Consider the following 11,860-nt stretch of genomic DNA (forward strand, 5'->3'; position numbering starts at 1 on the left):
TAGTATTTTGGGTGGTTTACTCGTATATATACAGTATTTTGGGTGGTTTACTCGTATATATACAGTATTTTGGGTGATTTACTCATACATACACAGTATTTTGGGTGGTTTATTCATACATATAGTATTTTGGGTGGTTTACTCGTATATATACAGTATTTTGGGTGATTTACTCATACATACACAGTATTTTGGGTGGTTTATTCATACATACAGTATTTTGGGTGGTTTACTCGTACATACAGTATTTTGGGTGGTTTATTCATACATACAGTATTTTGGGTGGTTTACTCGTATATATACAGTATTTTGGGTGGTTTATTCATACATACAGTATTTTGGGTGGTTTATTCATACATACAGTATTTTGGGTGGTTTACTCATACATACAGTATTTTGGGTGGTTTATTCATACATACACAGTATTTTGGGTGGTTTATTCATACATACAGTATTTTGGGTGGTTTACTCGTACATACAGTTTACATACTTTGCCATCATAATGTACAGAAAGTTTACATGATACTGCATATTGTATTACAAAATATTTTTTAGACATTACATTTGTGTATAAGTACTCGAACCATAAAACGTCGAATTCACAGTCCGAGCACGCTAACCACTAGGTCACTTCCAGCTCTACAGGGCCTATGTTCGGCATTCTGAACCAAATAACGTTATTGACTGCCACTTTTATAATGCGCTTACGGCTAAAAGTGTGGAAGGCCTTTAATGAACGATATCGCGTCTGAGGTATGATTTTTTTCTGGACCATACAAATTAAAAAGCAAATGACTTTACAAAATCCGAAAATCGAACTGTAATAGACAAAATATATCTTTTTCGAATATTGAATTCATTTCAGCTTGTTACGTACATCAAAAGATGTGTACCAAAGTGCTGAAGAAATTCAACACTTTAGATTTACAATCCGAGCACATTAACCACTAAGCCACCTTCAGCTCCACAAGGGATTTGTTCAGCTCTTCTACCTGAATAACGGAATTGATTGTTACTTTCATAATGCACCCACAGCTGAAAGTGTGGAACGTGTTCAACGATATCGCTTCTCGAATTCCGGACCCTATGATCTGCAGCTTGGCACATTGACCACTAAGCCACAACAAGTCCTATTACTAATTAAAAATCCTCTAATGATTTCAGGGAAACCTGCTTTAATTTGTATCAGGTCTCTTTTTTTCGTTGTGCAGCTTTCTGGTAAATTAATAAATTTGATATCATTAAGGTCTGTTCATGTCGCGCATGTGATGAAGTGCTTGGGTGTTTTGGATTTATAATTATTAATCACCATCATCATGTCGCGCATGTGATGAAGTACTTGGGTGTATTGGATTTATAATTATTAATCACCATCATCATGTCGCGCATGTGATGAAGTACTTGGGTGTATTGGATTTATAATTATTAATCACCATCATCATGTCGCGCATGTGATGAAGTACTTGGGTGTATTGGATTTATAATTATTAATCACCATCATCATGTCGCGCATGTGATGAAGTATTTGGGTGTATTGGATTTATAATTATTAATCACCATCATCATGTCGCGCATGTGATGAAGTACTTGGGTGTATTGGATTTATAATTATTAATCACCATCATCATGTCGCGCATGTGATGAAGTACTTGGTGATTATTAATCATCATGTCATTGTTGTATATCCTCACGTGAGCTTTTTTTGTTAACTATCTTTATTAAATAATTTGATTCCGTTTTTTTTTTTTTACACTATATAAATGCCTTAAATGTCTTCAGAATAATTTTATTTATGACACCATTGCGTTAAGATTTTTTGAGCTTATTAATCAAACAAACGTTTTTTATTTTGAAAATTGATGTTATCTGGATCTCTCTGTTCGCGGCTTTTCCTGAAGGTTCGAGTAGATTACACACAATCCCACGATATAGCTTGCATATTCACGATTTTGTTTGTTTCTCTTACGAAGCTTTTTCAACAAACTGGCCCCCAGTGGCACAGCGGTATGTCTGTGGACTTACAACGCTAGAATCCGGGTTTCGATACCCGTGGCGGGCAGAGTACAGATAGCCCATTGTGTAGCTTTGGGCTTAATTACAAACAAATAAATTAATCAAACAGCCTGTATAACTATCTTGATTTTAGGCTTTTGCCATTTTTTCTCATTGTTCACTATGAATTTATGCTTTCTTAAGACTTTAACAATTAGACCTACTTGTGCATCTTAACTTTAGCTCTTTTTATTTTGTAATTTTACGTAACATGAAGATAGGTTCTTGCATGTTTACCTATCTTGACTTTAATTTTCTTACTGTTATTTTATCTTATTTAACTTTAGAATATGTACTTGCATCAGTCGCAACATTTGTTTTGTTAGTTTCATGAAGATGGCGTTGATTTGTTAGTTTCATGAAGATGGCTGAACGACGTGCTTGTGTGTCATTCACCAGCACTAAGGCAGTTAGCAAGAGGGGAAATCTACATATCTGTCAATATCGTAAAATTTGACAATAAATAAATAAAGTAAGGGGTTTTAGAATCCACCCGGAGAGTATCCAAGAATTTCTGAAAGCTTCATGGTGATCAAAGGTAAAAGTTAGAAAGTGTTCGCCTCGGACAAACGAACACAAACCGCTTTAGAATATAAATGATGATGATATAGGTACCTGATGATGACAAAACCTTGTCGAAACGTTGTACATTTGCTGTCATGTTAAACTGATATTAAAGTTTTTCTTCATTACCCATTTAAGCCGTCTCCAGCCATTATTAATTATAATGTTTTGTTAATGGGTGAGTAAAAAAAGACAGGACTCAGTGTAAAGAAACTAGAAACAAATACTTTATCTGAAAAGGTACAGCAACTGATTAAAACTTAACTAAACATGAATGACAAATAAAATTAAATGAACGTGTAATTAAATGAAGAAGTAATGTTGGGTTTTATCTGATTAAGTTGAATCTTAAATGAGAAAGTTAAGAACTACAAGTTCACAGTTTCCAAAAGAAACAGTATCTTAAACAAAGAGAAATGCGGATAAGAAAGACTTCAGTATCGAGTCTTAGTTTTGAAAGCAGAAAGAAGACTGTCTGAAAGCACTTTCTCTCTGTAACTTAATCACAATAATTTGAAAACACCTCCGCTCTATGTAACAATAGAAATATTCTTAGACGTTCGGTGAGATTTGGTGCAATGGAACAATCCCACGAAACAGCAGGTAATATATCCTAGAATGATTCATGATATAAAAAGCAACTCCTAAGGACTAAATTAAAACAGAACGAAGATTGGATTTATCAGGTTCTCAACTAGAACTCTAAGAAAATTGAAAACTTTCCTTGTTACTATATTCTGTAGTAAAATAGAAGATGACGTACCTGCATACCACGACAGGTGGTCTTCTACAAGTTATGTAAACTATCATATACAAACACATATTATTTTTATTTCCTCATGTGGTTTAATTTGAAACAATGTAAACCATCCTAATAGACATTCACCACCCAACTCTATAAACAGCTATATGCATGTATATATATTTAAGCTGTTAATGAGGTCATAATCCTTGGTGATTTTAATTTCGGGCACATAGACCGGGAAATGTTAAAGTCAAACCATGAGGGAGAAATGTTTTTGGGAACTTTTCAAGATGCTTTTCTTCACCAATTGGTCAAGGAACCTATTAGGAACAATGCTATTTTAGATTTATTGTTAGCTTCTAATACAGAAATGGTTGCGAAAGTGGAAATTGGGAAACATTTGAGTGCAAGTGATCATTCCTCTATTACGTTTGATGTTTTGTTGCATATGGAAATAAGGAATAACGATATTTTGGTTACAATTTTCAAAAAAGGAAATTTTGAGGGTAAGCGACAAGAATTATCTGCTGTGAATTGGACAGCTGAAGTATTTGGAGATAATAATCAAATGTGAAAATTTTTGAAATATTCAAGATATACGCATTCCTTAAAGATAGAAAAGGGTGGCTGCAAGTAAAAAGCCAGGTTGGATCACAAAGTACAGAAGGGATAAAATTAAAGAAAAGCATCACAAATTTAAAATATTTAAATTGACTGGTATGACAGGAGATTTAAAAGATTAAGAGAGTTGGTCAAACAGAAAATTAGGACATCAAAAAGGACGTATGAGAAACGTTGTCTGAAAATGTAAAAATTAACGATAAGGATTTCTTTAAATACATTAAGGGTAAACAAAATGTTATGATGAATAGGGCCTTTGGGGGTCGTACCTGATGATTATGAGATGACTGGTTTATTAACTCCTTTTTTTAGTTTTTACTAATGAAAATTTAAGCAATGTTCCTCATCTTGAACAGTTGGTAGATGGAAACAAGATTGAATAAGATGATCACATTAATTCTGAGCTTGTTAAGAAAAATGCTGGGAAGCTTGAAGAAGATAAGTCTCATGGGCCAGCTAATATTTCCTCAAAGGTTTTGAAGGAGGGATTAAGGATTGGATATGTGAGCCACTTGCTACTATTTTTTGTAAGGCCTTGAATAGTGGGCAAGTGCCAAAGAATTGGAAGTTGGCTAATGTTACTTCTCTTTTCAAGGGAGGTGATAAAAATTGTACCAGTAATTATAGGCCTATTAGTCTTACATCATTTGTGGAAAAGGTTTGGAAAGTCTGATAAAAGATGCTTTGTAAAGTCATTCAACAAGTTTGGAATTTTATTTCATGGTTTCACAAGGGTAAATTTTGCCTTACAAATCTTTTGACATTCTTTGAAAAGGTTACTACTTATGTAGATGAAGGTAGGGGTGTATATTTGGTATATCTGTATTTTCAGAAATCATTTCACAAGGTGCCACATAAAAGGCCAGTAAAAACATTTTTTTCTTTAGATGTGAGGGATAAGTGAGCAAATTGGGTGGAAGAAAGCAGAGGGTTGTTACAAATGGAGTTCAGTCAAAGTAGATTAATGCTACATGTGGGGTACCTCAGGGCTCAGTCTTAGGACCTTTGCTTTTTTTTATTTACACCAATGACATAGATGAAAGAATGGCCGATAAATTACATAAATTTGATGATGATATTAAAGTCTTGGGTGTTGCTGGCTTAAAAAATGATTTAGATTATTTAGTGAGTTAAGCAAATAAATGGCAGATGGGTTTTAATTATGATAAATGCATGTGGGTTATCATAATTTGAATTATAAGTATAATTTGGATGGGAGTAGCCTTAATGTTATGAAAGAAAGAGATCTAGGTGTAGTGTAGTCTTTTAAGCCATCCAACCAGTGCGTTGTTGCTAATGGTAGGGAAAATAGGATTTTAGGTTGTATCTACAGAAATATTGAATACAAGTCCAAATAGGTTATAATTTCACTGGTTAAGCCACATTTGTAGTATCGTTTTGAGTTTTGGGCTCCTTACCTTGGTAAAAGTCATTGAATTGTTAGAATGGGTTCAGAGGAGGACTACAGGAATGGTGGCTGGAGTGAAGGATTTGTCATACGAGGAGAAGTTAAGATCTCTGATTGAGGTGTTTAAGACTGTTGAGGGAATTGATGCATCATATTTTTTCATGATTAATGTTGAGAATGATAGGACTAGAGGACATAAATATAAATTTTGACAGGGTAGAAGTTATCTTCAGCTAAGACAGTTTTTTAATAGGGTGGATGGCCTTAGGAACGGTTTACCTTCAGACGTTGTGAAGCCAGTTAAGTGAGTTTAAGAAAAAGCTTGATAAATATATGGATGATAAGAACTGGCTTTGAGAATCTTTTCTTAATAGTTTTAGTTTAGTTTAGAAGATGGGACAGCCCTTGTTGTTCCTAAACGTTATGTTATATCATTTAAATTCTTTTTCGGTACAAGCATTTGATCCGAAAGTGGGAAAGGTCTTTTTCTTAATAGGAATAAAAACTCTTATTCCAACATCTCAGAAGTTCTTTAACTTTAGATACATATTTAGCATACTATCGACCTTTCCTGGGAACAATTTTCTGAGAACTGTTAAACGTCCACTAAATATTTAAGCTTATTTCAATAAATACTAGTGCTCCCAGTAGAACATTTCAGTTATATTCAGATGGTTTTACCTTACTGCAGAAAAATAAAAATATCTTAGAATTTTTTAAAGTTTTCTTTATATTTGTGTGTTTCATTTATGGAAAAGCTATTAAGGCTATCTAACGTCGTCCTTAATTTGGAACTACCGATCAAAGGGAAGGCTACCGGCCGGCAGCATTCAACATCAACTCTTCGTCTACTCATTTAATTACGAAATGTGGGATTGACTATCACATTCTAACGCTTTGACGCTGAAAATGCGAGTAGGTTCGGTGTCAGGTTTCAATCCCGCTATCCGCATATTGCGATTCAAGCGCCTTAACCGTCAGGCCATCCTAAGCCTCTCATAATGCAACGGATAGAAGCGCGGTATTTTAAATTCCTGTTGTTAATTGACATCATATTATAATCGTAAAACACAACATATTTTTAATTTTACATAATTGTATTACTATCTTGTATCCAAAAGAAGTTTAAAAACGAAACAAAAATGCTTAGTTTTTCTGTTGCATGTTTTTTTTGTTTGTTTACAAACGAATTCTAACTATTCTAGTATCAACATTAGGGTCAATACAAACTTAATGATAACTTGTGAAATGATTAACGATACATGCGTGAATTTTATGTTCTTTTCCTGTGATTAAGATAGTCAAACACTTTTACGTATATTAATTAACACATTCCAAAGAAACCCCAGACTTACAACGCTAGAATCCGGGTTTCGATACCCGTGGTGGGCAGAGCATAGATAGCCCATTGTGTAGCTTTGTGCTTAATTACAAACAAACAAACATTCCAAAGAACCTATTAAGATCAAGTTTGTCGTAACAGTAACCAAAAAGAACCTATTTGAACTAATAGGTCTTCTAAAGAAACAAGCCAGAAACCATTGTCTAAAATGTTTTGAAAGTAGTGACCAAATTCTACTGGAATAGATGAGGTTTATTTGTTGAGAAGCACAGTACTACACAGTGAGTTATCTGTGCTTGCTCACCGCAAGTATCAAAGCAAGATTTTTCACCTTAAGTATTGTTGTTTTTACCCCCGGCATAGCGGCTCATAGAATAGCTCCGAGTTTGTTTGTTTTTCAAGTACCAACTTTTTGCTCATAGCTCCGTCATCTCTTGACCGATTTCAGTTCTAATTACAGTTTTGGACTCAAGAGGTCAAACCCTTTCGATTGATATATTGTACCCCGCCCAAGATCTCGTATATTAATTTACTCCAATCCTGCCTAACATAATTTAAATTTGAGGGTAGGCTTGTAGAGATCCTGATGAGTAACAAAATCGAATCGAGTATAAGCGCGCCCCACACTTGGTATTGCTAGCGCACAAAAATATAGCTAATTATTAATAATAATAATAATAATAAAGGTAATCCTGCCTAAAAGAATTTCAAGTACCGAGGCTATTGAGGATTTTATTTTATTTGCTTAGTGCAGAGCTACGCAATGGGCTATCCGCATTTTGTCCAATGCGGGGAATGTAACTCTGGATTTTAGCATTGTAACTCCGTAAATTTACCGCTGACTTGCTGGAGGAATATAAAACCTAGGTTTCTACATCATATTATTCCACTCATTTTAAAGATAAGAACGAAATAAAAAACAACGAAAAACTCCGATGTTACACTAAAAGCATTTGAATAATGGATAAAAATTACAAAAAAAAAAAACGTTTTGGCAGAAGTTCATTGATCACATTCACAAAAAAAAACAGAAGTCTGAGGGGAAATTCATGGTATTCAATTTAGTTTCATTATTTCTAATTGTGTTATTTCATTAAAAACGTAATAAAATATACCAAATATTTCCACGTTTTAACACTTTTGTTGCTGTTTTTGTAACTGATTTTGGTTAAATACCTTACTCTAGTTTCATCATTTTAAACTGAAACAGAGGTATATTTGAAATGTAAATAAAAGGGGAAGCATCTTGAAAATCATTACATAAAAAATTAATTAACACTTCGAAAATGTACATTTAAATAAGCAGTCTTTATAGAAGGTTAATAACACTTTATATGAACAATTAGTATATATTACTGAAGTGGTACTTCACTGCAGTTACCAATTAGAGCATCATGTGCAACAGGGTTAATACCGTTATAATTTCCAGTCAGTTGAAAATTGGACGACCCACTAGTTAACTCTTATGGCTAGACGATAAAGTCGAGGCGTTTTGAAGGAAGGATATTCGTAGAGTGAAATTGTTAAATGATGTCGAGCCAAATGATACACAAAATTTCAAGAAAGTGAAACAAGGTCTCGGAGTTTGAACCCTCTGACCGCTCTGGTATTTTTGAAAGAATAATAGACTGAGAGTTGAAATTGAAGAAGGCTCATTAGCTTATAGCTTTTGTTATGAGAAAAATGACAAAAGATAACTGGAATCACAGTGATCGTAATCAGCCACATTCAAATCCTTTAAATCCCCCAGTGCAACACCATTGGACTATCGTGCTTTTGGTCTGCTTAAACGTGAAAACTACGTCCATCTACAGTACTATGAAAAATATTTCAAAATTAATGGTTCGAGCTGGACATCGTCATCTTTAACAGAGGCCTATGTGAATACTAATTGCAGTGTCCACCAATGACACAAAGACGTGGCCATCAGACGGAATTTGAAACATCGATCAGATAAAAAACACATTTCACTATTAAATACATCTGAAATACCGAATTTCTTCAAAGCAAGTTTTATGTTCAAATACTTAACTTTGCCACATATATTGAAACACAAACCGCTTCTAAGGTGACTTGTCCACGACCTATGTTAACAATTTTCATATCTAATCGCTATTACAGGACGTTCGAACGCGAAATCCTATTCAGTCATCATTAAAGCATGTAAGCAAAGAAGTGATGGCTTTTAAAATAAAATAATATTTCTTTTGCTGAATGCTCTTCATAAAACAAGAAAAGACATGATTCCATCAGGGATAAATACCCACACATAAACATAGAAAATGTTAGAAAATAATAGAAAATGTTCTCAGTACTCTAAATAAGATAACTCAGACGGATTATGGTTTACAAAAGCGACACTGTGTTCATAAATTTCTCTCAAAGCATATAGTCAATTGTCAAAAGCTGTACAAACGTTACCTGGCATGCGACAAATGAACTACGCCATCACACTGGACGAAGGACATGTCAACTTTAAGTGACCACAAAAAAAATTTGGCGATATATTATCTTATTTATTTTAATATAACATTTATAAAATGATACAGCGCATTTCACGAAAGTACATCCAGTTCATTTACAGTGTGTGTAAGTTACAACAATACGTTTTAGCTAAGCAGTCAGAGATTCATGAAAAATGCCACGGTAAACTCTGTACACTATTTTATTAACGTGGTGACAATACTTTAACGCGAGAAAATGCCATTTTTGTACGGTCTGGATGTCGAAGAGATGACGTCATCAAAACAAAATATCCAGCATGTCCGAGTCAAAATGCCACTACCTCCATCTGATTCAAGTACAAACGGGCGTTAATGTTATATAACTCGCTAAAATGTATCGGTTAAGTCACTAGATGCATTTCCCTTAAACTTCTGTGAATTTGAGTTGTTCAAACAGGCCTTTTTAATTATTTTCTGCGCACGATTAGTGAACTTTGTAAAACATGCAAATATGAGTGGGGAAAACATTGACCTCGGTATATTGTACAAAGCCTCCTGCAGCGAAAGCTGCGTTATAGAGCAATAGTCCGTAACCAGAGCTATTGCATACATAACCACCTTTGGTAGATGAACGGGCGTTAAAGCCTGTTCGTGCACCCTTGTATTATTACCTCAGATTATGAACACCTCTCTACAGGGCAAGATGCTCGTTGTCAAGTTAATTATTATGATCTTGATAAACAATAAAATGTTTCTAAAACACAACTGTCACTATATATATATATATTATATACAGAAACTGAATAGAGAAATAATCTTTAGGATGTGTCGTTCTTTACTGATCAATTATATTATTGTTGGACGTTTCGTTATTTATTGAACAATTATATTATTGTTGGACGTTTCGTTCTTTATTGATCAATTATATTGTTGTTAGATGTAGTAGTACTTGGTATGCCCAATCTGAAAAGCAATTTATGCGTTACTTAGATTAAACAATCAGTTAGAAACCCCAAAGGTTAGGCGTAGAAGGCAACTTTTGCGATACTTTGGTTAAACAATCTGTTAAAAACCCAAGGGTTAGGCGTAGAAGGCAACTTTTGCGATACTTAGGTTAAACAATCTGTTAGAAACCCCAAGGGTTAGGCGTAGAAGGCAACTTTTGCGATACTTAGGTTAAACAATCTGTTAGAAACCCCAAGGGTTAGGCGTAGAAGGCAACTTTTGCTATACTTAGGTTAAACAATCTGTTAGAGACCCCAAGAGTGAAGCATAGATCAGAGAGAAGGCAATTTGTGCGATACTTAGGTTAAACAACCAGTTAGAGACTCGAAGGGTTAGGCATAGATCAAAGAAAAGGCAACCAGCTGCTTACACTGCTACTTTAAATTGAATAAGAGGATTGAATATTAGCTTTATAATGTGCCCACAATGGAAAGTGTGGAGCGAGTTCAACGTGAATTTGGGCTTTCCGATCTTCAACCCGATACACCAACTATGAGATCATCGTGGTTCGCAGGTGAAAGAAACTAGTTGCAGTTAAATACGTTTCAAACAAAACCATAATTTTTTTGTAAGTATGCAACTATCGAAGTTTTAAAATAATCTTGTTTGTTGTAATAATTATTTCATACTTTAATAGACGAGGTTAATATTGAATACTCCATGTAAACAGGTTTGCTTTGATAAAGATTTCACTTTTCAGTTGCCCCCCCAGTGACACAGCAGTATTTCTGCGGACTCACAACGTTAGAAACCGTGCTTAATTACAAACAAAAATACATATTCTAGTATATAGGATAAATATTGAGTATTCAAGATGAAATTGTTTTTCATGAATAAAGAATATGAATAATGAGGATTTAAAATGAGCTCGTTCGTCTTAATATATGCTTCATTTTTGTTTTACCCATCAAGCTACGGCTGTCCTGTTTCTAACATCACCAGTGGAGGAGAAGGATCCCATGACTTCAATACTAGACCAAATGGGCATATCAACTGGTAGGTCTTTTCAATGTCAACATTTAACAGTTTCACTTTTCCTCGATATCAAATCTCAAGAAAACCAGCTGGGTTAAATTAATATGTATCCATTTTCATTTATATGTTAGTTGTATTATGTTACTGGAAACTCAGACTGCATTTGTTGAAACTGAAATGTTGAAAATATTATTAGTTTTATTGTGATGTTTTACAAAACGTGTTCGACTGAGCAGTCACATAGGACTTATAAGTTTACTTATTTACTTACAGGGTGGCCATATTATGGGTAGACCGTCCGCTGACATTGTGGGGCATTCAGGTAATGCAGTAATTTAAGTAATTTACTCCTACTATTGAGGTTTAATAACTTTCCCACCCGTTGATTTTCTACGGATATTTCAAAAATAATATTATTTTTTTTTCTATCACGTAAGGATCTTTTACAAATCGGGAAGAAAAATAACTCTTACTTAGTTCAAATTATTATTTCGTTTACCACAATGAATATTTTTTTATTATTATGTTTGTTATATTTGGGTTCTAGAACTATCGATAAGACACTCGCGTCGCGATTGGTCTATAGAAATCTATAGCCAGAGGTTTTCAACATTTAAGTAAAACAAAATGTGACCCGATTTCAATGAAACTTATTCACTTGTGTAAAAGTACATATTATGTTTAGTAAAAACATCTGTAGGTGA

The 11,860-nt window shown here is 34.1% G+C and overlaps 1 protein-coding gene across 1 annotated transcript in view; it reads left to right on the forward strand.

Moving 5' to 3' along the window:
* Nucleotides 1-11,860, forward strand: part of LOC106460549 (potassium channel subfamily T member 1-like) — a 101,096-nt gene that overhangs the window by 23,502 nt on the left and 65,734 nt on the right. Inside the window, exons 5-6 of the mRNA XM_022387290.1 lie at nucleotides 11,094-11,177; nucleotides 11,430-11,478. Coding sequence (XP_022242998.1) covers nucleotides 11,094-11,177; nucleotides 11,430-11,478 — 133 coding nt within the window. The remainder of the gene's footprint in view (nucleotides 1-11,093; nucleotides 11,178-11,429; nucleotides 11,479-11,860) is intronic.

Source organism: Limulus polyphemus, unplaced genomic scaffold (genome assembly GCF_000517525.1).
Source record: "Limulus polyphemus unplaced genomic scaffold, Limulus_polyphemus-2.1.2 Scaffold793, whole genome shotgun sequence".
Classification (NCBI taxonomy): domain Eukaryota; kingdom Metazoa; phylum Arthropoda; class Merostomata; order Xiphosura; family Limulidae; genus Limulus; species Limulus polyphemus.